The sequence below is a fragment of the Agrilus planipennis genome, unplaced genomic scaffold (genome assembly GCF_000699045.2).
Source record: "Agrilus planipennis isolate EAB-ADULT unplaced genomic scaffold, Apla_2.0 scaffold57, whole genome shotgun sequence".
NCBI lineage: Eukaryota > Metazoa > Arthropoda > Insecta > Coleoptera > Buprestidae > Agrilus > Agrilus planipennis.
Genome location: NW_020438879.1, coordinates 319,271 through 345,982, shown reverse-complemented (window position 1 = coordinate 345,982; position 26,712 = coordinate 319,271). Strand labels below are relative to the sequence as shown.

Genomic DNA, 26,712 nt, shown 5'->3' with positions numbered 1-26,712 from the left:
AATATATAAAAAAAACTTTATTTGTGCAACTATATATTCAAAAATTAACTGCTAAAACTATGAGAGAACACTTATTTTGACTTTAAAACAATATTCTTGTGCATATATNTTTTATTTTGTATTTTCTAAAGACTGCACAAAAATTAGAAATTTTGTCGACGTCTCAGGAATTCCCGGAAATATTCGGTCGAGAATTCTAGTCTCTCGGGGGGGAAAATATAGTCGAGAAATCAGAAACCCCATTCCAGAGGTATTTTTCTTATTAAATCCATCAAATTTGTGATTAAGGATTTAATTTAGCTTTTAAATAAATATATTGAAAATCAAAGTAGTCTACTATATCATGGTCAAAGTTGTGAACCAATATATAAAAAAAACTTTATTTGTGCAACTATATATTCAAAAATTAACTGCTAAAACTATGAGAGAACACTTATTTTGACTTTAAAACAATATTCTTGTGCATATATGACAAATATTGCCTGTTTTATTAATGAATTTACGCTTAAGAATGTCTGTAGTGGATCTAAATCTAATATGAAATATACAATTTTACATGCGGTCCGCGGAATTATGATTTTCTTCCAAACTATCCCGCAAGATCATTTGGATCAGCCACCCTTGATCTACTAAATATAGGGTTGTTCGGAAAGTCATTTCGTTTTTTCCCGACAGAGGATTTAATTGTATTCTTTTGCACCCAACTTTACATTTAAGCCGTATAATTTTTATATGCTTTGAGAGCTCATATGGCAAGGCTTGTGTGTGAAAAATTCCAATTAATTCTACGCAGTAGTTTTTGGTTGGTGCCCTTTTAAATATGAGAGCGATAAGCAGCATTTTCGACATATCTTACTGTTTTACTACAGAAAGGGTAAAAATGCTGTTCAAGCCAGAAAGAAATTGACTGATGTGTATGGAGAAGGTGTGTTGACAGTACGCCAGTGCCAGAACTGGTTCGCTAAATTTCGATCCGGCAATTTTGATGTCGAAGATGCACCACGTTCGGGAAGGCCGGTTGAAGCTGATAAAGACGCGATAAAGGCATTAGTTGATGTGAACCGGCGAATAAGAACACGTGAGATCGGATTGAGGTTAAATTTATCAAATTCAACAGTTTATGACCACTTGAAAGGCCTGGTTCCCCATGTTCTCACATAGAGAAATCTGTGTCGTCGCATTGACGTCTGCGATTCGCTTCTCAAACGTCACGAAAATGATCCGTTTTTGAAGCGCATCATCACTGGGGACGAAAAATGGGTTGTGTACAACGTCAAACGCAAGAGGTCATGGAGCAAAATAGATGAACCGGCTCAAACCATTTCCAAAGCCGATATTCACCAAAAAAGGTGATGCTGTCTGTTTAGTGGGATTTTAAAGGAATCGTTTTTTTTGGTGTGTTGGACCAGAACAGTCAATATATAATTTAATAAAGTATTTGTTTATTATACGAAAACTGTCTTTCATTTCCACAAAAAAAAACGAAATGACTTTCCGAACAACCTATAGTTAAATTCTAATTTTTGGATATTTCTTCATCCACCTGTCGTTTTATTAAAACGAAATTACATATTTAAATGTCAGCATATTTTTTTAAGAATTTTTTATTATTACGTGGTTGGGTGAAAATTTTAATAATTTGATAAATATTTGTATTTACCTCGTCTTCCTCTAATACTTTATTTAAAATATAATTTAAAGTAATAAATACATTCGTTCCATAGTAAACTTTATTGTGATTGAGCTTAATCCGATAAAGTAAATCAAAACTAGTCATTGCTAAATTAAGCCATGTAGGTATACTTAATTTAATATTTTACGCTGTATAAATTAGCACGCTGTTATTGTACGGAAATTTGCTTTGCTTCAGATTTAAATATTTTATGAAGATTCTCAGCCCGCAGTATATGTAGGTTGCTACTACATATTAAAGGCTGATATTTTGGTTAATTTTCTTCACGCCCTAATTGGCGCCTCACTTATAATTTGGTTAATTTATTTCACAATTTCATTACTTGATACGGTATATAAACGTAGGTACAATGTGATTTATTTGTAAATTTATAAAATTTCAGCACATAATAAATAACTATGAAATATCGTCACCCTTTCACCGTCATAATTACTAAAAAGAGACTGAAAGGGACCTTCTGCCCTACTCTCCAGCTTTGCCCTAGAATGCATATTCATACTCCCAAACTATATTACATATAAATAAGTTCAAAAATCTTTCTACTAGCAATATACGTACATCTACACATATTACACAGCATTATACATTACGTTCAAATATCATACTGACTGTGACATTTTTTTGATAACTTCACCTTCGTATAATATCAAGGTCCGTAAATACAAACGTACCTGACGGCTTCAATTCGTTGATTGCAAAACCTTAATAACTCGTTTTTTATATAATCATATCAAGTATTAAAGTATGTTGACGATTAAACTACAGCAAACGACACTACCAACACTTTACTTCCAGAATAGAGTTTCTGGACTAGAATTCTCTAAGCGAGAATTCCCAAGAAATTTAGCCTTACTTGAGGAAAGAAAAAAGCGTCGAGAACTCGAGAAACCTCAAAACTACAAGAGCAAAAAGAAAATTAGAAAACTGTGAACAATTTTGTAAAAACAAAACAAAAGCGAATAAAAAGACATCATCATCATCACATCGTGTCAAAAATTTAAGAAACCAACTTTCAGATGGTGTAATAAATACTCTTGTATTTTTAAACGTATATTTTAAATATATATTAAAGACATGTAGAACTATTTCAACCCTTGTCCTTTCGGATTACATTCAATAAACCAATTGATAGATACTGACATTCTTTTGTTAATTTGTTTTCCTCAGTTATACTTAAAAAATACTACTGCATAACTCTAGTACAGCTCTGGTATATTAAAAGATAATAATTGCATAAGTTTAAAATTGTTAATTTTCTAAGATTTAATGTGCTGTATTGATTAAGTTGCTTAAATTAGGTATGAGCTTAACAATTTCTAGGAAATACGTAAAGTAATTTGAACCTGTGTCTGAATTGCTGTTTTTAATTAATGTTTTTTGTTCCTATTTCCTATCCTTGATTACGCAAGACTGATTAGATAATAAATGCCTTTTATTATTAACGTAGCTTTTATTTTGTATTTTCTAAAGACTGCACAAAAATTAGAAATTTTGTCGACGTCTCAGGAATTCCCGGAAATATTCGGTCGAGAATTCTAGTCTCTCGGGGGGGAAAATATAGTCGAGAAATCAGAAACCCCATTCCAGAGGTATTTTTCTTATTAAATCCATCAAATTTGTGATTAAGGATTTAATTTAGCTTTTAAATAAATATATTGAAAATCAAAGTAGTCTACTATATCTTTCTATTTATTGATCTACATATACATACATGTCAATTTGTAATTTATTAATTATCCGCTAAAAAATGCAGTAGTAACTGATCAACTGATAAAAATTAAAACTGTAATTTCCTTTCTCCTTTCTCTATAATGATAATAACAATTTAATCGTGTTATTTTGTTCATATTGCGATTTGATTTCTCTAAGTTGTAGACACGATAATCTGTCAAAATTTTTATACGTTGTCATTATCTACATCATTTAGATAGAGTTGTTTTTACTTATTGTTTATTGTTTTTTAAAAACGAATGCAAAAGTGCGTCCCATCGTCAATGTGTTTCCGGTTTAATTTGACTACTGTACACACATTCCTGTTGCTTTCTCTTCGCTGCCTTTCTCGAAGAAAGTGTGTCACTGCTACAACCTTAACCCAGAGCTCTCGAGCTACGTCGTTCGGCGCCGCGCTGTGCCGCGTCCGTCTTATTACCGCAATAGGAAATCAAACCGCAATCACAGTCGCATAAAGCTGTAAACTCTTCGTCATTTAATTACACTTTAATTATAGGCTAAAATTACGCAGGAATATAAAATGATTAAACATAAAATTGTACTTGACGAAGAAATTGAGTATAATACAGGGTGACTATTGAGACTATTAATATCTTGGTTGGATCTCATTATTTTTGAGAAAATCGTAGACAAGTGGTTGAGTATTACCTCGACCTTGATCTGCAAGGTCAAATCATTTTTTTTAATGAGAGTATATATTTATAACCTCATTAATATATAGGAGCCGGAAATTTTGAAATAGGAAATACCTTTAATGTTGATTTGTTTATCGTTTCTCATAAATACTTCATCATCATCATCATCATAAGATCGTCAGTCCTAAGACTGTTTGGGCACGCACCTCCACTCTTTCCTATCCTAAGCTCATCATGGCATTTCCCTGAAACTGGAACAACCCACATACTTAGCAATTTGTGAAGAGTAACCTCTACTCCTGTTAGCTCCTATTTACCGAATATCCTTGGCAAGCACTTCGTAAAATACCAACATTACAGTGCGGTGGTGTTTTAGGTAAGCATACAAAAATATGTAACGCCGAAAAGCCGATTTAATTATTTTCATGTGATTTCTTTTGCTATAGTGTCACGAAAATTTGTGATAACCGCTGACCATTGCATAGTGAAGGTGAAACTAAAAGACATATAGGTTTATTTCTACTAATATACCATAGTTTCATCAGTCCTAAGACTGGTTGGACACGTACTTCCACTCATTGATATCCTGAGCTAATTTTCGCATTTCCCTAAAACTCGAACTTAATTCCTGTTTCTGCTTCTAATATGTCTTTAACTAGCTCTTCTTGCCTGAAAAGATATCCTACCAGCCTATTTCTTATTGACTTCCATAACGTCTCCTATTTTCCTATTCTTTCCTCCTCGTTTCTAACCCTTTCTATCCACGATATCCTCATCGTTCGCCTGTAACACTACATTTTAAAAGCTTCTAATCTTTTATTTTCTTCGAGCTCACCAACCACGTTTCGCACCGGCACAGAGCCGCACTGCAGACACACACACAGGATTAACCATGTTTTTCCAATTTCTAAAGCATAGAAGTGACTTCTTTTTGTTGAAAGCAGCTAGACCCTGGGCTATACTCATAAATACTTACTGAAAAATTAATCTTAATGGGTATTTCCCATTACAATATTTTCCGCTCTTATTGTTATGGTCAATAATATGTAGCGGGATCATTAGGGATAACAGGCTTGTGCGAATGTGACATAAATATATAGAAAGACATATTATGAAAGCAGTTTCCTTGGAACGCCTGAAGGTAGAATTCCGACCAAGGTATCGCTGGAAAGTACTTCAGTAGTTCAACTTATTGGGCTTAAATGATATTACTTTTAACTTTTATTTTAACTTTATTACTTTTTAGTTTTATTCGTTTAATTGGCCTTAACTTAACCCCTACGACGCGATGCGAGTAAAGGTAAGCCCCATTTTAGGAATTTTTGATTTAATTAGTTTGTAAAGAAGATTTCCTTACAATCACAAATGAATTATTTTTATAAATAGCCGTGATATAAATCTTTTTTTTTTTAATTTCGAAGTGCAACAATTAATTTTCGAAGGCACTGTCGAAGTAGTGTAATAGGTGCTTATGCCTAATTGTACGCTTTCGTGACTACGTAATACATAGGTCTGCCTTTGTTCATAAATCACAACTTCATAGGTATATTTGCATTCCACGTCTATCGATCTTCCTTGCAAGCAATTATCTTTTGTAATTTCTACCCTTAAAACAACAACTACGCCAAGCGGGATGCAAAATTAAATTTTAATATTAAACATCTCATACTATGAGACTAGTTCGTTGTAACGACATTGTTACCTATGTACTTGCAGGGGCGTATACAGGACTTTCGTTCGGGGGCGGGGGTCAAAATACCTCTTCTTTATTTCCGATCGTCCAAAAAAGCAGGCTTACCATAAACCATACCTACTAAATTACCTTTCCTTGTTGTCACTACCCTCTACATATTTCTAAAAATAATTTTTACGATTTATTCCTTGCCATTTGTTTTTATTATGATGTTATCACTTCTTGTTTAGGGTATTCTTTTAATTTCGGGGAGGGGGGTAACCCAATACCCTTCTAAGTTACTTGCTGCTTTCCTTCTTTCCGAGAAACTTTTAGCTTACCTACTTATGCATGTATTTTTTTTCAAATTATAAAAAAAATAAAGGAGTAGACATTATGGTTTACTTCTAAATCCATCAATAAATCAACAAATTTTGAGTAAGTTACTTCTAGTTATATTACATGCCAAATTCTGATATCGATTATTAAATATTCATCTTTTCGCTAACTACGAATAGGAAACTTAAAGATAATATTGGTTGCGCGCAATTTTCACAAGCCGGTATTTTTGACCTATATCAAAAACTTCCTTTTTATATTTTTGATGGTTGATTTTACCCGCGGCTTCGCTAGCGTTGATGTTCTAAATCGTGTCAAAAATCATCGAAAATACAATAATTTGATTAATTTGTTCGTAAGTCCTGACCAGGAACATCAAGGTAAAACTAAAGTTTCTAATTTTGTGAACTACAGTAAATATGTACTGTTCTTCTTTATCGAGATGAAAAAAAAATATTTTTCTATCCCTCGGGAACAGAATTGTTTTTCTGGATAAAAGGTACTCTATGTTCTTTTATATACCCATAACAATGTGTGTACAAAATTTCATAATGATCGGTTGAGTAGTTAAAGCGTGAAAAGGTAACATATCATCATCATCATAAGGTCGTCAGTCCTAAGACTGGTTGGACACGCACCTCCACTCTTTCCTATCCTGACCTAATCTTCGCATTTCCCTAGAACATCCCACATCCTTAACTATAGGGTTATTCGGAAAGTCATTTCGTTTTTTTTTTTGGAAATGAAAGACAATTTTCGTATAATAAACAAATACTTTATTAAATTATATATTGACCGTTCTGGTCCAACACCTTTTGCCATCTTTCTGGTAGTAGCATAATTCCACGCTCATAAAATTTTTGGTCTTTGCTGGCAAAAAACTGATCGAGGAGGTTTTTGACCTCCTCATTTGAGGTGAAGGTTTTACCGTCTAAAAAATTTTGGAGTGACCGGAACAAATAATAATCCGATGGTACCAGGTCCGGAGAATATGGTGGGTGTAGCATTGTATCCCATTCAAGCTGTAAAAGCTTTTGGCGAGTGACCAAACTTGTGTGAGGTCTCGCGTTGTCTTGGTGAAACACTACACCTTTCCTGTTGATTAGTTCTGACCTTTTCTGTTGAAGTGCATCATTCAGTTTGTCCAGCTGATGACAGTAGACTTCCGAATTAATCGTTGTGTTATCCGGTAAAAGCTCAAAAAAAAACGATTCCTTTAAAATCCCACCAAACAGACAGCATCACCTTTTTTTGGTGAATATCGGCTTTGGAAATGGTTTGAACCGCTTCATCTTTTTTGCTCCATGACCTCTTGCGTTTGACGTTGTTGTATACAACCCATTTTTCGTCCCCAGTGATGATGCGCTTCAAAAACGGATCATTTTCGTGACGTTTGAGAAGCGAATCGCAGACGTCAATGCGGCGACACAGATTTCTCTCTGTGAGAACATGGGGAACCAGGCCTTTCAAGTGGTCATAAACTGTTGAATTTGATAAATTTAACCTCAATCCGATCTCACGTGTTCTTATTCGCCGGTTCACATCAACTAATGCCTTTATCGCGTCTTTATCAGCTTCAACCGGCCTTCCCGAACGTGGTGCATCTTCGACATCAAAATTGCCGGATCGAAATTTAGCGAACCAGTTCTGGCACTGGCGTACTGTCAACACACCTTAATACACGTCAGTCAATTTCTTTCTGGCTTGAACAGCATTTTTACCCTTTCTGTAGTAAAACAGTAAGATATGTCGAAAATGCTGCTTATCGCTCTCCATATTTAAAAGGGCACCAACCAAAAACTACTGCGTAGAATTAATTGGAATTTTTCACACACAAGCCTTGCCATATGAGCTCTCAAAGCATATAAAAATTATACGGCTTAAATGTAAAGTTGGGTGCAAAAGAATACAATTAAATCCTCTGTCGGGAAAAAACGAAATGACTTTCCGAACAACCCTATATTTGCGAACAGTAATCTAATCTTGGCCTACCTCTGCTCCTCTTAACTCCTGTTTCTGCCTCTAATATGTCTCTGACTAGACTTTCATGTCTGAGAAGGTGTTCTTCAAACCTATATCGCTTATTTTTTCATGATTTCCATAGAGTCCTCTGTTCTCATATTCTTTCTAATACCTCTTCATTTCTAACTTTCTCTATCCACAGTATCCTCATCATTCACCGATAACACCACAAATATGTATAAGTAATTATACATCAACAAATTGAATTAAGTTTGTACAAACAAATAAGCCACATAATTTTTATCGATCCAAGTTTATTGATTAGAATATTTTCACACATAAATTACAGACTTAATCCATTCCACCGACGTTACAACTGAATGATAAATCCCAGGTTGCAATGGCTCACCACAACCAAACCCGGCACTGGTTATTCCCACTAATACCCAGCGTCCATTTTCTAAAACGACCAAAGGACCTCCAGAATCCCCCAAACATGCGTCTTGATGCCCATCTGGGTGTCCCGCACACAATACATCTTCATGTAACTCCACCGTGATTTGCTTTTTGCGATGCCAGCTGTTGCATTCTTCGATGTCTTAAAAAATAGAAACAAATCGGATAATACACTATAGATATTTATTAAGTATAAATAACCGAAAGATTTCGATTAAACTTAATAACTTTGATAACTACTCTAAATTTATTCATCTCGTTATTGAAGTAGTAGTCAGAAGGCAAATTTTGTTGCAATTTAGGAGACATGTCTAAAGATACCCCACTTAATGGGGTAAGTTACAGAATAATAAAAACAGTGTAAGTGGGAAGATTTAAAAAACTTTTTCTTTTTCGAAAAATCTCATCATTTCTGTTTGTGGGCCATCAATCTACGTTCATATTCCAAATTTCACCACAATTGATAATGCAAAACTTAGAGTAATTTAGGGAAACTTTGCAGAATTTTTTCTGAAAACGAGTTCAAATAATCTACTGTTTCATGGCATTAAACAGAACTTTCTATTCACGCTATTCCTTTTTTTATTAAGTTTGTATTGTATTAAGATTATCAACTGTTCAGAATAATAGGATAAGTTAGAAATGAACCAAAATCTTAAGAAATTGTACATACGAGGGTGGATTGATAAGTTTCCGGCCTGACCAAGAAAAACAAGGTTTTTAAAAATTTTTTTTTTTTATTTCTCAACATAATCTCCTCCAAGGCTGATACATTTCTCATAGCGGTGTTCCAGTCTATTAATGCCATCTCTATAGACTGATTCGTCAAGCTCCTCAAAATAACCATTTACAGCTTCGATTACTTCTTCATTGTCCGCAAATCTCTTACCGCCAAGCCATTTTTTGAGATTAGGGAACAGAAAATAGTCACTCGGGGCTAGGTCTGGAGAGTAAGGAGGGTGCGGCATCAATTCAAACTTTAGATCGTTGATTTTAGCCGTCGCAACGATTGACGTGTGCGCTGGTGCGTTATCGTGATGAAACAAGATTTTTTTCTTCGCCAGATGAGGTCGTTTAATTTTCACCTCGTGGCTCAAACGTTGCAATAAGTCTGCGTAGTATTGACCAGTGATAGTATTACCCTTTGCAAGGTAATCAATGTATATAATACCTCTTGCATCCCAAAAAACAGTAGCCATAACCTTGTTCGCCGAAAAAATTGTTTTTGCCTTCTTTGGAGTTGGTTCCCCTGGTCCAATCCACTGTTTAGACTGTTCTTTGGTTTCAGGAGTGTAGTGGTGGACCCACGTTTCGTCAACGGTTACGAATCGACGCAAAAATTCGCTTGGATTACGCTTATACAATGACAAATTTGCGGTAGAAATGTTTTTTCGAATCAATTTTTGGTCGACTGTTAGCAAACGCGGCACCCATCTTGCACAGAGCTTTTCCATATGCAAATGTTGGTGCAAAATATGTTGCACACGTTCATATGACATCTTACAGGTCTCAGCTATCTCACGCACTTTCAATCTGCGGTCTCCCAGCACTATTTGATGAATTTTTTCGATCATATCTGGAGTTGTGACCTCAACGGGGCGTCCTGAGCGAGGCCCATCAGAGGTGCTCACACGACCCTTTTTAAACTCGGAAACCCACTGCTTAACGGTTGAATATGACGGGGAGGATGTCCCCAGTGTTGAGTCCATCTCTTTTTTAATTTCCTTCGGCGTTAACCCCTTCAAATAAAAGTATTTGATGACAGCACGATTTTCCTGCTTTTCCATTTTTACGAAAACCACAGAGGCGTCTTGTTCAGCGTGCTGTCAAACCTACACTAGCAAGGAGATCGGGCTGAAACTATAGCTACAAGCTATCCAAGGATGGTACTATAGAATGTCACCTCAAGGTAGGCCTAGTGGCGTCATCTCTTGGTTAGGCCGGAAACTTATCAATCCACCCTCGTATAATAGCTACAATAAAAATATATACAGGGTGCAACAGAAACAAGTTCCTAGCTTGCAGGAGGTGGTAGAGCAGTACAAAACATGAAAATTAAAAGAATGTTTATTCACCGTTTTCACAAACAAATGTAATTATCGGTAATGTTTACATTTTTCATCCATGTAGTTGCAGAGCTTATATAGCATTATGCTATTCGGTAAACACCTGTGTCGGCAATTCACGCACAGGACCAACTTCGGATTGTAAATTATTATGATTTTCCATAAATTGTTTTTGCCCTTAATAACGCCGCTGATGAACTCACTGTGCGATTGTTTATTACATCTAGTTTATACCCTGCAAAGCTCAGCCCTTATTTGTGTTACACCCTGTATAAGCTGCGCCTTTTCATAAAATCTTGCTGCGCCTTTTTATAAAATCTTGCGTCGCTTTGCGGTTTCCCTATTACTAGATACGTATAAGTAGTAGATTATTCATTTATTCATTATTCCTTGATTACATGTCTCATAGAGACTACACACTGAACACGTACACAAAAGGGAAAATTAACAGAGTTTGCCTTTCTCTTTTCACCACTAGGGTCGTTGGCATCTCTTTTGTGGCTTCTTACATAAGTTTCATATCATAAATAAATCCCATTTTTTTAATATACAAGCCATGAATTCATTGACAATGCGAACGTAGGGAGAGTGTTTTCCCTAGTCACATAGCAATAGACGAAATAATGAAACTCCCTGAACATACACACGGTTTTTTCTCTGATCAAAATCAAGTATAATTTCAAGGACCTGAGTTGTTCCGACTTTTACAAATTCTTGTTGGAAAAGAAAGGTATTATAGCGCGAAAATTGGAAAGACTGAAAAATAGCAAAGTAAAAAAAAAATTGATCTCGTTAAAATTAAAAGTTTTAGCAGTTACTTAATACATTTAATTTACAAATATTATAGAGATTTGGCTACCTAACTATATGACTGAAAATATCATTGGCGTGGTTTATTTTAAAATTATATCTAAAGCATTATAGTTAGTTATTAGTAGTATCATATAATAATTTGATTAATGCCAAAAAAAAGAGCGTTTCTAATTATTATTATTACCATATTACCTCAGACCTAAGAAATGATAACGATGTGTTTATTTTTGTGGCAAAAAAATATTTTTTTGTTGCAAAAAATATTTTTTTAGAAGTGTCCGGGGAAAAACCATATTTCGCCCATATGTCCGGGATTTTTGCAGTGTTTATCCGGCGTCGGTAATTTAGGTGATAGCAGCCCTATATTTAATCAATGAAAAAGATCTGTTTCTACATTAAACTTTTTCAAAAAAACTGTAAATATAATACCAGACCTCCGCAGTTATTTCAGTTATTTTAAATTCACCTTATATATATCGAATAAAGGTTCATACCTTTGTTTAACGGTCCAAATATATTTTAACCGAAGGCCACACGGATCATATTCTGTTTCATATCCTTAGGGAACAATTTATGTTCATTATACTTTCTGGACACGAAGTAAATTACCTAATATAGGAACTGTTGCACTTCTAAGAACATTTGTACCCTTCATCTCCGTGGATGGCTTTATCTTGCCCCAGCCGGTAACTATACCCTTCCTTCCTCGTAACGTTAGATCACGTTGCGGAAGACAAATTGGGAAAATATGATAAGAAAAAGCTGTCTCAGTTAACATTTCCAGTAGGGCGATATCAAATCTATCCAACTGGATTAGCTTGTACTGGAATCGCGGGTGAAGGATTTTACGCGTGACCTGTAAAATTGAAACAAAGTACTTTTAATCATTCCTGCATTATTTAGTGTAAAAACAAATGAAGGCGTAACTTGAGAAACCAGAAACACACATAAAAAAAGTTGAGAGTTATTTGAGAAAATTATTTACAAGCCTTGTTTCAGTGAAGTTGGCCTAGGTGCTCAAAATACACAATTTGTGGATTTATGTCATATAATAAAGAAAGTCCACATTTACTTACAGTTGCTTCGAGTGGTCGAAATTCACTTTTGTGAACAATTTGTTTAATCACTTTCTTTGTGTTAAAAATTGTTTAAAAAATTAAATTTAAAGGAATTGTTTGTAAATAGATATGCAACACATCGTACACTTCAGCATAAGAAATTGCTGATACTAACTACGTAATACTACTTTGCCCTGTGCTGACAGCAGTCTTAATTTCTTTTACATATCATATTAGATAGGTAGCTCACGCGTAAAGCTTACATCCTACTTTTTTTTTACGGTCTGCCATTATAGTCATAAATAAAAAAAAAACTGCTGCAAAATAAACTTTTGTTATTTATTGTAGCTATCAGACAATTGAATGAATTATCAAAACGCTAAGGCTAATTTATCAGCATTAGGTTTTCAGCCCTCTACTTCTTACTATCTGCAGCTAATCTTTATATTTTTCAAAAACTCGGGCAATCTACCCCTTAAACTATATGCGAACAGTGAAGTGTAATCTAGGTCTTACTAGATCTAGGTGGTTACCACCACGTTCCGTTTATAATCCTCCGGGACTTTCCTCGTCTACAATCTGTAACTTCTTGTCCTNATTTGGTAAATAAATCTTTCTACATTTGAAATATAACTTTAAATTGTTTATTTAAAGCAAAGGTCGTTGGTGTTAAACGTAACACTCCATTTTCAGACATGCAACAAAATAATCTCCGTTCTAGATAAGTACAAAATCCGAAAAGCAATTTACTCTTTTACTTTCTCAACAACTCATTACATTTAGGTAGTTTAACCTAAAAAACGCGCTATGGTTTTTATATTTCAAAAGCTTTAGTTTAATTCTTCATATTTAGTATCTTTGGACAATCAAAATGTATCATTATAATTGTAAATTACTTAAATCATTCGATTTTGATGTTATAAATCTACAAATGATTGCCATATGTCCCATTCTTTATTATAAAATACTCTAAGTAAATAACGAAAGCTTTGTATCCGATTTAATTATTTATCACTGGCTTTTTCCTCCGGCTTCACTTACATTGAATCACATCTACTTTCAGTCTATTCATGATAAGCAAAAACATGACAAAAAACAGACCCGAATCAAACTCGAAATCGCTTATACGCGAGTGAGCCAATCGCTCAGAATGTATTTTTCGTGAATAAAAAGCAGCTTTTGTGGCAGTGTAGAGCGTATACCATATATTCGCCAAAAGTTTAATCCAAATCCTTTCAGCCGTTAAGGTGTGATACCGATGGTACTAAAGAAACTAGTAAAAAAGCACACTAAAGCTTAAAATCTTTACTTTTTGAAAGTTAATAAAATACACTTTCAAACATTCCAAAAGTATTTAAGCAGAAAAGAGCTTCAAGCTTTCAAGAAAACTGTACAAAACTGAAACTGGTCTTCATGATTTATCTTTTAACGACAGTCGTTGTAAGGAATAAGGTAAACATAGAAAAGAATTGTTAGGTAGGAATTGCAGCGGACACTAACAAAGAAAAAGGAATAACATTATACTAATTAATGTGTAACAAAAAGAGATGCGGACAATTAGAATTTGAGCATATTGCCAGTATTGCACTTTTAAAGAAAGTTCAACATTCTTAGGAATTTAAGAAAGCAAAAATGTCTGCCTAAAGCTATAATTCCAACCAGGCAGTTTCTAAAGCCGACCCTGATCTGTCGCGTACCTAAGCAACCTCTAATCGCTGCACCGCTTGTACTATTATTCGGTTATCTCATTTCACTTTGTCTGTCCTCAGCAAATGACTATCGTCCCAAGAGGAAACAAAATAGAAGATACGTCTATTCTCACAGATAATTTATTAGGAACTATGAAAATTTTGATCGTCTTAACTATAGGACACCTTCTCACGCATGAGAGACATATTAGAAGCAGAAGGAAAGTTAGGAGGAGTAAAGTTTACAAATAGTTAAGGATGTGCGATGTCCTAATTTTAGGGAAATGTGAAATGTGAAATCAGCTTAGGTAGAGATGTGCAAAATGTTTTTTTAAAAGTATTTAAATACAAAATGTAAATCCTTTTTTGATTTGTTACTTTAAATTTGAAATACAAAATAGAATTTCTGTTGGTATTTTCAATGCTAAATGCAAAATACGTATTTTTAAACTACTTTTTTCATTTTATAAATAGAAAATACGAAAATATTTTAAATAAAATACAAAATGCTTTTCTCAAAAAAATATTTAAATGCAAGATAAAAATAGGAATTTTTGATTTTGTATTTGCATTTTAAAAGCAAGTATTTCAAATAAATCACATCTCTGAGCTCAGGATATAGAAAAGAGTGGAGGTACGTATCGAACCAGTCTTAGGACTGACAACCCTACGTTGATGTATTAGTAGAAATGGGAATACATACGCTATGTAGTTCTGCAGGTTCATATTCGAACACTTTTCCTGTATCCATAGTGTCTAACTCGCCAAGATAAACCTTTATGTCTTTCAGCTTCGCTTTCACCACGCAGTGGCCAGCGGTTATCACAAATTTTCGTGACACTATAACGAAACAAATGACGTGAAAGCAATAAAAAGTTACATATACATATACCGCTTTTTCGCTGTATATTTTTGTAAGCTTACCTAAAACACCACCGCACTGGAACGTAGATATTTTAAGAAGCGCCTGCCAGGGATATTCGGCAAACCGTGCTTCCTTTCCTCCAATAATTCTTTTCGAAATTACCCTGCTTCCTGACAGGCCACATTCGTCTTCAGCGTCGTCGTTCCTTTTTTGCAAATAGGGCACCGGCTCTTCTGCTATTCTTGAAATAAAATCTCATTAATTATACTTAGTGCTTTTTGACAATTGTTAGAAAAAGGTAACAACATTTTGTTTTGAAATGATTTATTCATAATTTTTTATTGTACTTATATATTGCCGAAGTTTTCACAAATAATTTTATTTCATTTTGCTAACGCGCAATGTAAATTTTTATATCATCGGAAGCAGACGTTATTTCGTTATCAACTCTGACTCAACCAATCATTACCTAACATATAGACAATTTTTGAAGTACTATCGAGGTAGCAGTCAAAATAATCGACTTTCCATATGTGGTTTTAATTTCAATAATAACCAGTGATTTAAATAAAAACTAGAGACTAAAATAAATTAAAATAGAAAAAATTTAGAATATTTTGATAGAAACTGAAATAACTGTTAAGGAATCTATTAGAATTTTATGGTTTTTTACAAGGATGCCTATCAAAAACCCTGACGGGGGGCCCAACCAAGTTTCAAGTTAGATGCTTGGAAGAGTTTTTATCATATACCCTGAAGGGTGCATAGTCAAATTCCCGATTTAGTTCTTTATTGAATACCAGGCAATATACATTTAGTTAGAACCCCTAGCAGATTTTAGAGGAGCATAGAACTAGATTTGTGGTCAGATATCAGATTTGCAATTTGTTATAATGTAATTATACGTATTGTACAGTCAAAGTAGTTAATCTGGATATTATCATATTTATACTATATAGAGATTATTTATAATAACTGCCTAATTTAGACAAAGTACTTATTGGGTCAGAATTAATCAAATAATTTAGCTTTTTTATAAAATGTCTACTTAGTAAGGCATCGATAAAGTAGTAAAACACAATAAATTTTTCTAGCTGAAGATGATAAACGTTTTTTTTTTTATTTATTTATATTTTGTATACAATAAATTTTAATGAATTCATTTCGCTTTGAAATTCGAAACTTCTTCAATACAAAGGTTCTTTTCGACGCAACCGTCATGAATATCACTTTTATCATTATTTTACCTTTTATTGCTACAAACAATTTTGATACATCTATATTTATATGGTAGCAACAGATAGGCTAAATGTAAAAACGATAGAATAAATCGCAGATTTAGACACAAGATCCTACATCACTGTCCTGATTAAACATTTCAAAGGACTTTTTTTATTTGTTTGGGAAATGTTACCACTTTTTGCTAATACATACATATACCTAAAAAAACAACGGGACTAGGTATCTACGCGCTTCTAAAGGTCACGTCTCGCCTCAGTTCAGCGGTGGTTCGTTCATCTGAAAATCTAATGAGGCTGCGTGGGCCTTTTGTTTCTGTTAGCTTTGAACATTGGCGGCTTCGGGTGGTTCACATAGGGACATAGGGGGTGCGTAATTCCAAAATTAGCAGTTAATAAACAAACATGTTTGGTGTTTTTCAATTGTCCTTCTACATGATGAATCCAAAATATTTTAGAATGTTACAATCAAAACAAAAAAAGAATTTCTGTAGAACCCAAATATCAAAAAGAAAATCTTAAACCACATTTGGATGAGTTTTCTTCCGTAGAATCAAATTAGAGGTTTTCATTTGAAAAACCAAAGTTCGGTATCACAGGGCCTTTCATCATAGTCCTGGACCCGGTGCTGGACCACAGAATTAGATGGACCCCACCTTTAAATACCAACAACCTGTCTAAAGGTCATTATTTGATTTGAAACTTCTCTGGCGAAATATTTCCTGTTATAGATTAATGTTAGACACCCGGTATATTTATTTTAAATAGCAAATAGCTAGCATTCGTCTGAGGTTAACATTCAGCTCGATACGTGCTCTCCAGTATTATATTCGAAAAACACGTGCCTGTTAATTAAAATTAATGTGCCTTCATTTATAAAATAACTAGGCTGTACCCGTGGCTTCGCTCACGTTGATGTCCTAGATATGCGTCAAACATGATCGACCTCATAAAAATAATTTTTCAATCCCTCGGGAACGGTATTTTTTTTCTGGATAAAAGGTACTCTTGGTCCTTTTCTGTACCGTTGACAATTTGTGTACAAAATATTTTGATAGATTTTACCTACGACTACGCTGGTGTTAATGTCCTAAATGCGCGTCAAAGATTATCGACGACCACATAAAACTAATTTTGCTATCACTCTAGAACAATATTTTTCCTCATAAAAAGTACCCTATGTCCTACTCCTGACGATGTGTGTAGAAAATTTCATGGTAGATTAAAACCCGCGGCTTCGCTTGCGTTGTAATCCTAAATGCGCGTCAAAGATCATGGACAACCACATAAAACTAATTTTTCTGTTACTCTAGAACAGTATTTTTTCCGGTTAAAGGTACTCTATGTCCTATTCTGTATCCTTGATAATATGTGTACAAAATATCATGATGATCGGTTGAGTATTTAAAGCGTGAAAAGATAGCAAACAAATAAACAAACAAACTCACATTCGCATTTATAATATTAATAATAGGATAGTAATGTGTATTATTTCAATTCTGCACAAAATATGAGTCTCGAAATACCATCTCTGTTACTAAAAGTGTCGTATAAATAATTACTAATAAGCAGTAAGTAACAACTCGCCATCCTCTACCCACTTTTTGCGAAATTTTAATTTCAAATAGACCACATAATGTCGTGAAAATTGAATTCTTTTCACAAAAACATAACGTGTTATTTCAAGGAAATAGAAAGCCTTACTGATATTTCTTAACGTCCTTGTCGCCTCTATATAAAAGGCTTTGATCCTGTTTGATGTTTTTCCTCACTCTCTTAACGCAACACGATACTATCCAAGAATTTCCTCCACATCCGCCTGTGTTGATTCCTCCCACCCACCAGCAAGCTAACGATAAAGTGCAGGGATAAAATGTTCCCTCAATTTCACATTTCGATGGAAATCCAAATATTGTAACGAAAACTCTTCCTGTAGCTACACAAAAAAAAAAGAACTCCAGGACAAATAAAGATAAAATAAATGTTTACAAATGCGGAAAAATGCTCGTTCAAACAACGGGACTATCTTTCCTATGTGTTGTTATAAATTTAATCCAACAAAAAAAGGAAAAAATATATGTTTGGGTTCTTGTAGAGAAAAATGAAAATTGGTTTTTGTTAATTTTGTAAGTAATTGAAGAATTTATTTGGGAGGCAATATTTTTTGTAACAATTATTAATTAACTGAAGCTATTTAGATGGGCGTGCAGGTAATCAAATCAAACGACTGTTACAATTCGATTCCAATTTCGAATCAAATACCTATTCGTTTTTTTTAATACAAAGTCGAATTATTCGTTTTTTAAGAAGCTACAGACAATATGTCGCCATCTAGTGAAATTTTCTGCTACCAGTATCTAGATATGAAGACAAGGCCTTGCAAAACTATCTAGTGACAAACTGACAAAACGTTAGTAAACCAAATTAATAAAATTGAGTTTGCCTATGGCGTGCTAATGAGAACAAACAAGTTAAAAATTGTGATACTTTTTTTGAAATCACATTTCTTCTCGAATTTCCTTCATTTTTAATACCGTACCTATGTTATGCTTCTTAATTGATTTATTATTGATAAGTAAATTGGTCGATTTTTCAGTAATTTTTAATTATTATATAGGTACTGCATATGATAAAAAAAGGATAAAAAACGATTTATTTAAAAGAAGAATACTTATTCGAATCGAAGCCCTGCTAATAAGAAGAATGATAATGTACTGTTGGTAAATNTTAAAGTTTATTTTTTATATATTTAGTGTTAAAATTTAGTAAAGTAAACTGTAAATTTCAAATACAAAAATTGTTTTATTCCAAGAAAAGAATATGTATATTAAACTTGCTCCATATAGTTTACTTCATAAATCCACCGGAAGTAATCATTTTTCATTTAGTCTTACGTGTTTGATTTTGGTCTTGCATATTCGGTCTTAGTTTTAATGTTGGTCTCGTTAATTCTGTCTTGGGCTTGGTTTATTGAAATAAGATATCAATAAATTTACGTATTTGTGGTCATTTTTAAGGTTTGTTTTCAAAGTTAAGGTGCAGATTTAGCGTTAAAATAAAAAAAGCAAATATCTATTACAATTATAACACGATCACAGAAAATTATTCTAAGAGCGAGGGGGTGATTATAATTTTGATTGAAAATTGGGTCGCAAATACTAAAAGATTGAGAAACTGTATTTAGTAGATTAATTAACACAAAACATACTGCCTTCACCATCAGAAACTTTGTCATAAATTATCTTCTAAATCAAGTGCCTAATATAATTCACCGAAAATAATTTATCATTCAAGTACCTACCTGTATCTGAATCTTCCTCATCTTCCTTAGTTTGAGATATTATTAAAACATCATCGTCATTTTGAAACAAATCATTTGCCCAAATACACTTTGCAAACTTTATAAAATAGAAGAGCAGAAAGCACACTTTACAAAAGTACATGTCACAATTTTCATATTTAAAAACTTGCAAAAACAGCCCGGCTTTAAGTAAAAATACACTTAAAAATACAAAAATATTAACTAAAAGACGAAAAGTGGAGTAGGTGATCACCACTTTTTCTCCATTACACGCTCCACTCACCAAAAACACGTCCAAGTAATTATGCCACTACATCTTAAAAATAATTACAGCAGAAGGAACAATGAAACTTGGATTTTCCGAGGCGTGACATTCAGCGATACAGCTAGTGCAACATCCGTGGCATCGCTCATCGTCAGTTCTTTTCGTTCAGTTTAAATTGGGGTAAGGAAGATGTGGTAAGAGAGAGGTTGCAAAGTTGAACATAACGGCACTACATCTTATTGTGAACTCGGACGAGTGATGGCCCACTTTTTCGTCCGAGAATCTGTACTTCCATGTAATAAAACTGTAAACTGTGCGTGTCTGTACATTGGAAATATTTACAAAAAGGTAATTGGGGTATGAGTGATAAGTGAGAATGCATTAAGGTCATTTCTGCAATCTTAATTTGTTTGTTTGTACCTACCGATCAAGTATGTAGTGCGGATTGGCTCACTCAATGAATGTGGGAGGAAGCTAAGAGTCTGATTAACACCATCTATAGCTGTTGTGAATTGAAATGTTTGACAAGGTCCTTGTACGATTAAGGATATTGACTCGTCAATCTGAACCCAAGGAGTAGCAGCGGGCAGTCTACTTTAGCGATTACCAAATGGTCTTCCACAGAACGCTGATGTTCTGTGGAAGAGACCGTAGTTCCGCAAGATACGGCATTTCTTGTCTTTATAAAAATTATTGGAAAAAAAATCGTTATATTTTTCATGGTCAAACCGTAATAGTTTTTTTTATTATAGCGATGAGGACCACTATTTTTGTGAAAGAAATGGACCTAGATACTAGATGAGAATCATCATCATCATAAGGTCGTCAGTCCTAAGACTGGTTGGACACGTACCTCCACTCTTTCCTATTCTGAGCTAATCTTCGCATATCCCTAAAACTAGAACAATCCCCATCATTAACTATTTGCAAACAGTAATCTATCTAGGTCTACCTCTACCCCTTCTAACTCCCATTTCTGCCTCTAATATGTCTCTGACTGGACCCTCATGCCTGAAAAGGTTTACTGCTAACCTATTTCGCCTATTTTTTTATTGACTTCCATAGAGTCCTCGGTTCTCCTATTCTTTCTAATACATCTTCATTTCTAATCTTCTCTAACCACGGTATCCTCATCATTCGCCTGTAACACCACATTTCCAACGATTCTAACATACACCTTTAACAACCTTTTTCGAATTCTATATTAACCGTTCGCGAGCATAGAAGTGACTTCTTTTTATTAAAGGCGACACGACCCTGCGCTATCCTCTGCTTTATATCCGTATTACTCCTTCCGTCCTGACTTATCTGACTTCCTAGATACCTAAAATCGATCATTCCTTCTAATTTTTCGTCCCTTACCCTTATATTCGCTTCTTCCCTACCTTTTCTTCCCTTTCATACCAGTATTTTAGTTTTACTTTTATTTATTTTCATACAGTACTAATCTGTCAGTTCCATTTTATTTAAAACTATCTCTAGGTCCTCCTTGTTAGATACTAATACCATAAAATACGTGGCTCAGAATTTCATCTTTTCGGACCCCTCCTTAATTATTAAAAATTATGGTGCACTTTAATTTATCAATATATATTATATATCAATAGGTGTAAAAGTTATGAAAACCCAATAACATACTCTTCCTCCAACGAATAAATTGACCTTTTTAGCGAAAATACCTTACGCTATCCAGACACGGGAACAAAGAACACTTACTCCGAGGATGTTCTTGTAGATCCCTATTTTTAAACAGTGTTAAAGTTTATTTTTTATATATTTAGTGTTAAAATTTAGTAAAGTAAACTGTAAATTTCAAATACAAAAATTGTTTTATTCCAAGAAAAGAATATGTATATTAAACTTGCTCCATATAGTTTACTTCATAAATCCACCGGAAGTAATCATTTTTCATTTAGTCTTACGTGTTTGATTTTGGTCTTGCATATTCGGTCTTAGTTTTAATGTTGGTCTCGTTAATTCTGTCTTGGGCTTGGTCTTGTTAGTATAAAAACAATATTGGTCTTGGTTTAAAACATTTTATTCAACAAACATACAATAATAAACTGTAATATTGTGTTTCTTTTATATTATTTTGTATTAATAGCTAAAATATTTGTTCATATACGCACGATTGTTGATACTAGTAGAAAAATATAAAATAGTTTATCCATCGTTAGGTATGTTATTTTCAGAAAACTAATCATAAAACAAAAGACTGATAAACATTCCTGCAAAACATTTTTAAGAAAACTGCTTCCTTCAACAGCAGATTTACTGTGAAATGGTGATCGTATTCATCGTATTTCTTCGTCGTTTATTAGAAAATCGTCATCTTTAGGTGGTACGTCGTCATTAATATTTAAACTATGATCATCATCGTCGTCGTATCTAAGATCAATATCGTCAACTGATTCTGCAGAATTGCGAATGTCATTTTCTCTGAAGTACGGTATCGGTATCCTAGGATTTCTCAAACGACCTTTAAAATTGAAAACATCAACGTCCGAAGTGTCATCATCGTCCTATGAACAAGCAAATGGAAAACATTTATTCTACTTGACCAATAATTTTATGTGACATTTCCGTATGTTTTCCTTTTTCCATAAAGTTTTCTTTTACTAAATAATATATGGCAAAAATTCAAGGGATGATTTTTGAGGTATCCAAGATCCATTACATGTTTGAGTTTTTGTAAATTTCTTAACTATTACACTTCTAGCGTTCTAAGAGTACACTAGCCTGATTCGATGCAAAAATTTGTAAATTTCTTGAAAAGAATTAGTGTAAGAGAATATTTTTTTTACGTTAAAATCCTTCAACAGTGGCGGATTTGCCAGCAAGCCCAACAGGCTGAAGCCCAGGGCGGCAGATTTTAGGAGCGGCAAATTTGGAGCCAAAATTGTTTTTATGTCTTATAGAAATTAAAAAGATTCATATTTATAACTATAGATAAGTATTATTAGATCTACACAAACAATTCAACATGTGAAATATTTCACTACTTACACTTGTACTTGTACGTAAGATTTTTTCTACAATTTGTATAGATCAGAAGGATAATACCCAAAAAACTGTTTCTTGTCCAAACTTAACAATCGTGTAAGGTTGTAAAACTGATTTAGAAACTGACGCATCGATCCCCTAGCTCACAATCATACGGGAAAAGTGGTGTAACTTTGTTTACAGTTTTCTTCGATTGCAGGGGCGTGGTGCATCATGAGTTCTTGCCACGCGGTAGAAAGGTCAATAAGGAATATTGCCTGCAAGTTATGCGCAATTTGCGCGAAGCAATTCGCCACAAACGCCCGTATTTGTGGAAGAACGAAACCTATTTTTGCACTATGATAACGCCCCTGCTCACACATCGTTGCTTGTGCGTGAATTTTTGGCCAAAAGCAACACGCTAATGATGCCGCAGCAGCCACCGTATTTCCCTGATTTAACTCCTGTGACTTTTTCTTGTTCCGCAAACTAAAGAGGCCCATGATAGGACCACGCTACGCTACGATTGTGGAGATAAAGACGGCATCGAAGGAGGAGCTGAACAATATCAAAAATATCGAAACTATTTAAACAAACCTCTTACAGCCTTTTTTTCATATAAATACCTCAGGAATCATCACTTGAATTTTTGTCGCGTACCTAATATCTAATACCTAATTAGTATCTAGCTCATTTCATATTTTTATAATATTTTACATTTACATAATCTACTCCTTCCTCCTAAAGACCTAAAAGCTGATGTTCTACTTAAAAATGTTATATTTTCAATAAAAATAAGAAGACAAACCACGAAATACATACACAATTTCTATTTGAACAACTGTATTCGGTTCCGTCTGAACTGCATTGACAAATATCACAATCTATTCGGAATTGTGAATTGGGTTTACACATAGTAGCATCTGAAATATCAAAAATAACTATTTAACTAACCTTCTTCCCTATTTTGTATTCAGTTCTTTTTAATCAAAGCAAAAAAATACAACCAACGTTTCGCCCAGGTTGTTGGCTCTTTTTTTAAGGCTAATTTTATTTAGTTAAAACTGTAATACTGATGGAATTTGGTTGATNTTATTAATTATATTATATAGATCTTTTGTTGAAGGATAACATTTTTAATTTTATTAAGTGTAGGTACATATATCTGTTTCTTTTATTAAAATGGTGTTAATACAATTGTGAATTACCCCCTTGTTAACCATAATACTCCTACTTATAATTATCTGAATGTTATTTTTTTTAATTTTGTTTACATGAGAATTATTTTTTACAGTTTACCACCAGATGGACATATTATCGCTCTTGGAATAGGTAGATTATCTGCAATTTTGGAATTTCCCTTAAAATGGTAATCGAAGCTGCCAACCATCATATAGGTAAGTCATTTTTATCAATTTCCTGCCCTTGAAATTTATTTACAATAATTAAAAAGGAAAACATAAGAGATCCCCCTGATCAGGGGCACCAAGGGCTTGCTTATTTTCAAATTGCACATTTCTTGATGTGTTAGTGTTCTTGCGTTCTTGCGTTCAACCCCTACCTACCAGTCTGCGAAATACAAAACTAAATAGATACCTACGTAACTCCTACTTATAACTATTTTTATTATTTTAAACATGTTACTACACACGAACGATCGTAGCTTAACCAAATTCCATCAGTATTACTATTTTAACTAAATAAAACTAGCCTTAAAAAAGCCCAATAACCTGGGCGAAACGTTGGCTCTGGTTTTTTAAATAAAATCATTTTAACCCCAAGTGTTGCTTTTATTAAAAAGAGTTGAATATTAAAAATAACGTTTGTTGATTTTTTTAATCATCATCAGGGACGTAGATACAAGTGAAACCGGATGGGTTAGCGTTTTGCTTAATGCAAATTTATATGTGGCGTTTTTAATTATTGGTGTAAAAAAATCTATTATGTCCAAGTCGTAGGTGAATAATATAATAATATTTATTACGAAACTCAAAAGGCATGTTAAGTTATGCCTGTTTTTTTTTTCGGAATCCAGGTGTCTTGTGTGATGTACAGAAATTAAAGTCTACAACAGTGTCACCCATCCGAAAAATGCTGTTTACGTCCATGTTAATCGTCAAAAAAATACATAATTTTTACGTCGATTTATTACAACCACAGCAAATTTTTATTAAAATTGAGAAGGTTTATGTAAACGCAAAAAAATATGAAAAAAAAACAATTATGTATATTAGAATTGTATTCTTTCTCTTATTATTCATCTAATTATTCGTAAAGTAAAAAACAATTCGACAACACCTTTTTTAATAATACTAGGTTTTCCTGCAACTTCGCTTGCGTTGTTGTCCTAAATACGTGTCCCTCGGAAACAGTATTTTTTTTCTGGATAAAAGGTACCCTATATCCTTTTGTGTACCCCTAACAATGTGTGTACAAAATTTCATGATAATTGGTTGAGTAGTTAAGGCGTGAAATGGTAACAAATAAACAATAACAAATATTACACTACAACGCAAAATGTTGGAACGTCAAGTATTAAAAACAAAAACTTATAGAAATAGACCAGTTAATAATATTAGTAACTAGAGCAAAACTATTTAAATAAAACAAATGTTATCTTCAGTATTACCTGTTGCCAATTGTAAGTGAATTAGAATTACATCGCTTAATATCATAGACACCAAGAAATAAAACTTTTTTCTTTGTTATCGCATTTTTTTTTAGTAGTGGAATCGTAAAACATTGCAAAATTAAAATTTCGTCAATTTGAAGCCACTTTTCTAATAAAATTTTAACTTCTTCATTAAAAAGAAAAACAAATGTCTTATTTAAATTTGCACAAGTGTAGTTTATATATGTATATACATATGTATATCTAAACTAAAAAAGAGACTCGGGCATCTTCTGTTGATGAGCAAAAACGAAAGGTTTAATAGTAACTGGGGCGACTCTTTTTTTGTAGTTTATTAAAATACGTATTTGATTACAACGAAAGTTAATACATTCTATCTGCAGTTTAAATGATATATAAATGTATCAATTCTATTTAAATCCCATTAATAGATTCCTTCATAAAATTAATTTCACTGTAGCACCGAGTTTTCTTATATCTTCGCAAGTAAGCATTTGAAAATTTTATTTATTGTTAATGTATTGACTATAATATCTAATTTTACTAAATTTAATTTTTCAAAACATCAGCAACAGCATTTTAAAATTGCAGCACGACAAACAAGTGAGAATTTAGAACACAATCCACTTAAATAATTTATTATATTATGAGTGAATGTACATCATATGTATGTAGCAGGTAGGTACTTACCGGAAAATGTATTTAGAGCAATTACCATAAACGCAAAAAATACTGTACAAGTCTTCATTGTATTACAATTTTTAAAAAAGACTGGTCGATCTACTTCCTATCGCGACTGTTTTATATATCAATAATCAGAGGAAATACAGAAAATTATTTTAAGCAAACATTCGTTCTTATCGCATTCGTAAACTGGTGTGAAAGAGACGCGCTTTTACATTTTTGTTGTTAATTGTATTCAGTTTTGGCCAGTTTGCAGCATTTCACAAACATTTTCAGTATTTCATTGACTCTTGGTTATATTTTTAAACATAAAAAACGAAGGCTAAATTTATTTATATACATTTATAGGTAAAGAATGTCGCATGCATTATACAGGGTGTTATATATTCCATTTGCGACAATAAAAGTACAAAAAATAGCCAATATAAATATTAATTAACACGTTATTCTTTTGAAATTCACTTGGAAATTCGATGCTATAAAATTTGTAGAAACAAAAATAGGTATTTTCTACAAATTTAATGTACCTATGCAATATAAATATTAACGAACTTGTTCTTTTTTTAATTCTGTGTGTAATTCACTGCTGTACAAATACTAGATAATTATTCATATTATTTTATTAATTATAT

The 26,712-nt window shown here is 33.3% G+C and overlaps 2 protein-coding genes across 2 annotated transcripts; both read right to left on the bottom strand.

Annotated features, from left to right (window-relative positions):
* Positions 1–8,347: 8,347 nt before the first annotated feature.
* On the bottom strand, positions 8,348–20,041 carry LOC108740468 (trypsin-7). The gene is made up of 6 exons (XM_018474793.2): positions 19,518–20,041; positions 17,921–18,152; positions 15,038–15,219; positions 14,817–14,953; positions 11,977–12,223; positions 8,348–8,630 (listed from the first exon to the last, which is right to left on the bottom strand). The coding sequence occupies exons 1-6, from the start codon at positions 19,657–19,659 to the stop codon at positions 8,365–8,367; spliced, it is 1,206 nt and encodes a 401-aa protein (XP_018330295.1). The 5' UTR covers positions 19,660–20,041; the 3' UTR covers positions 8,348–8,364.
* Positions 20,042–21,834: 1,793 nt separating this feature from the next.
* LOC108740471 lies at positions 21,835–26,327 on the bottom strand. The gene is made up of 3 exons (XM_025981465.1): positions 26,087–26,327; positions 23,587–23,687; positions 21,835–22,304 (listed from the first exon to the last, which is right to left on the bottom strand). The coding sequence occupies exons 1-3, from the start codon at positions 26,142–26,144 to the stop codon at positions 22,077–22,079; spliced, it is 387 nt and encodes a 128-aa protein (XP_025837250.1). The 5' UTR covers positions 26,145–26,327; the 3' UTR covers positions 21,835–22,076.
* Positions 26,328–26,712: the final 385 nt, after the last annotated feature.

Coding starts and splice junctions, on each gene's coding strand:
- LOC108740468 (XM_018474793.2), bottom strand. CDS start 19,659: ATGTACTTTTGTAAAGTGTGCTTTCTGCTCTTCTATTTTATAAAGTTT. Junction 14,954..15,037: donor CCAGTGCGGTGGTGTTTTAG/GTAAGCTTACAA, acceptor GTTTCGTTATAG/TGTCACGAAAATTTGTGATA. Junction 12,224..14,816: donor AACCTGCAGAACTACATAGC/GTATGTATTCCC, acceptor TCAATTTTACAG/GTCACGCGTAAAATCCTTCA.
- LOC108740471 (XM_025981465.1), bottom strand. CDS start 26,144: ATGAAGACTTGTACAGTATTTTTTGCGTTTATGGTAATTGCTCTAAAT. Junction 23,688..26,086: donor TGCTCTAAATACATTTTCCG/GTAAGTACCTAC, acceptor TTGATATTTCAG/ATGCTACTATGTGTAAACCC. Junction 22,305..23,586: donor GTTGTTCAAATAGAAATTGT/GTATGTATTTCG, acceptor GCTTGTTCATAG/GACGATGATGACACTTCGGA.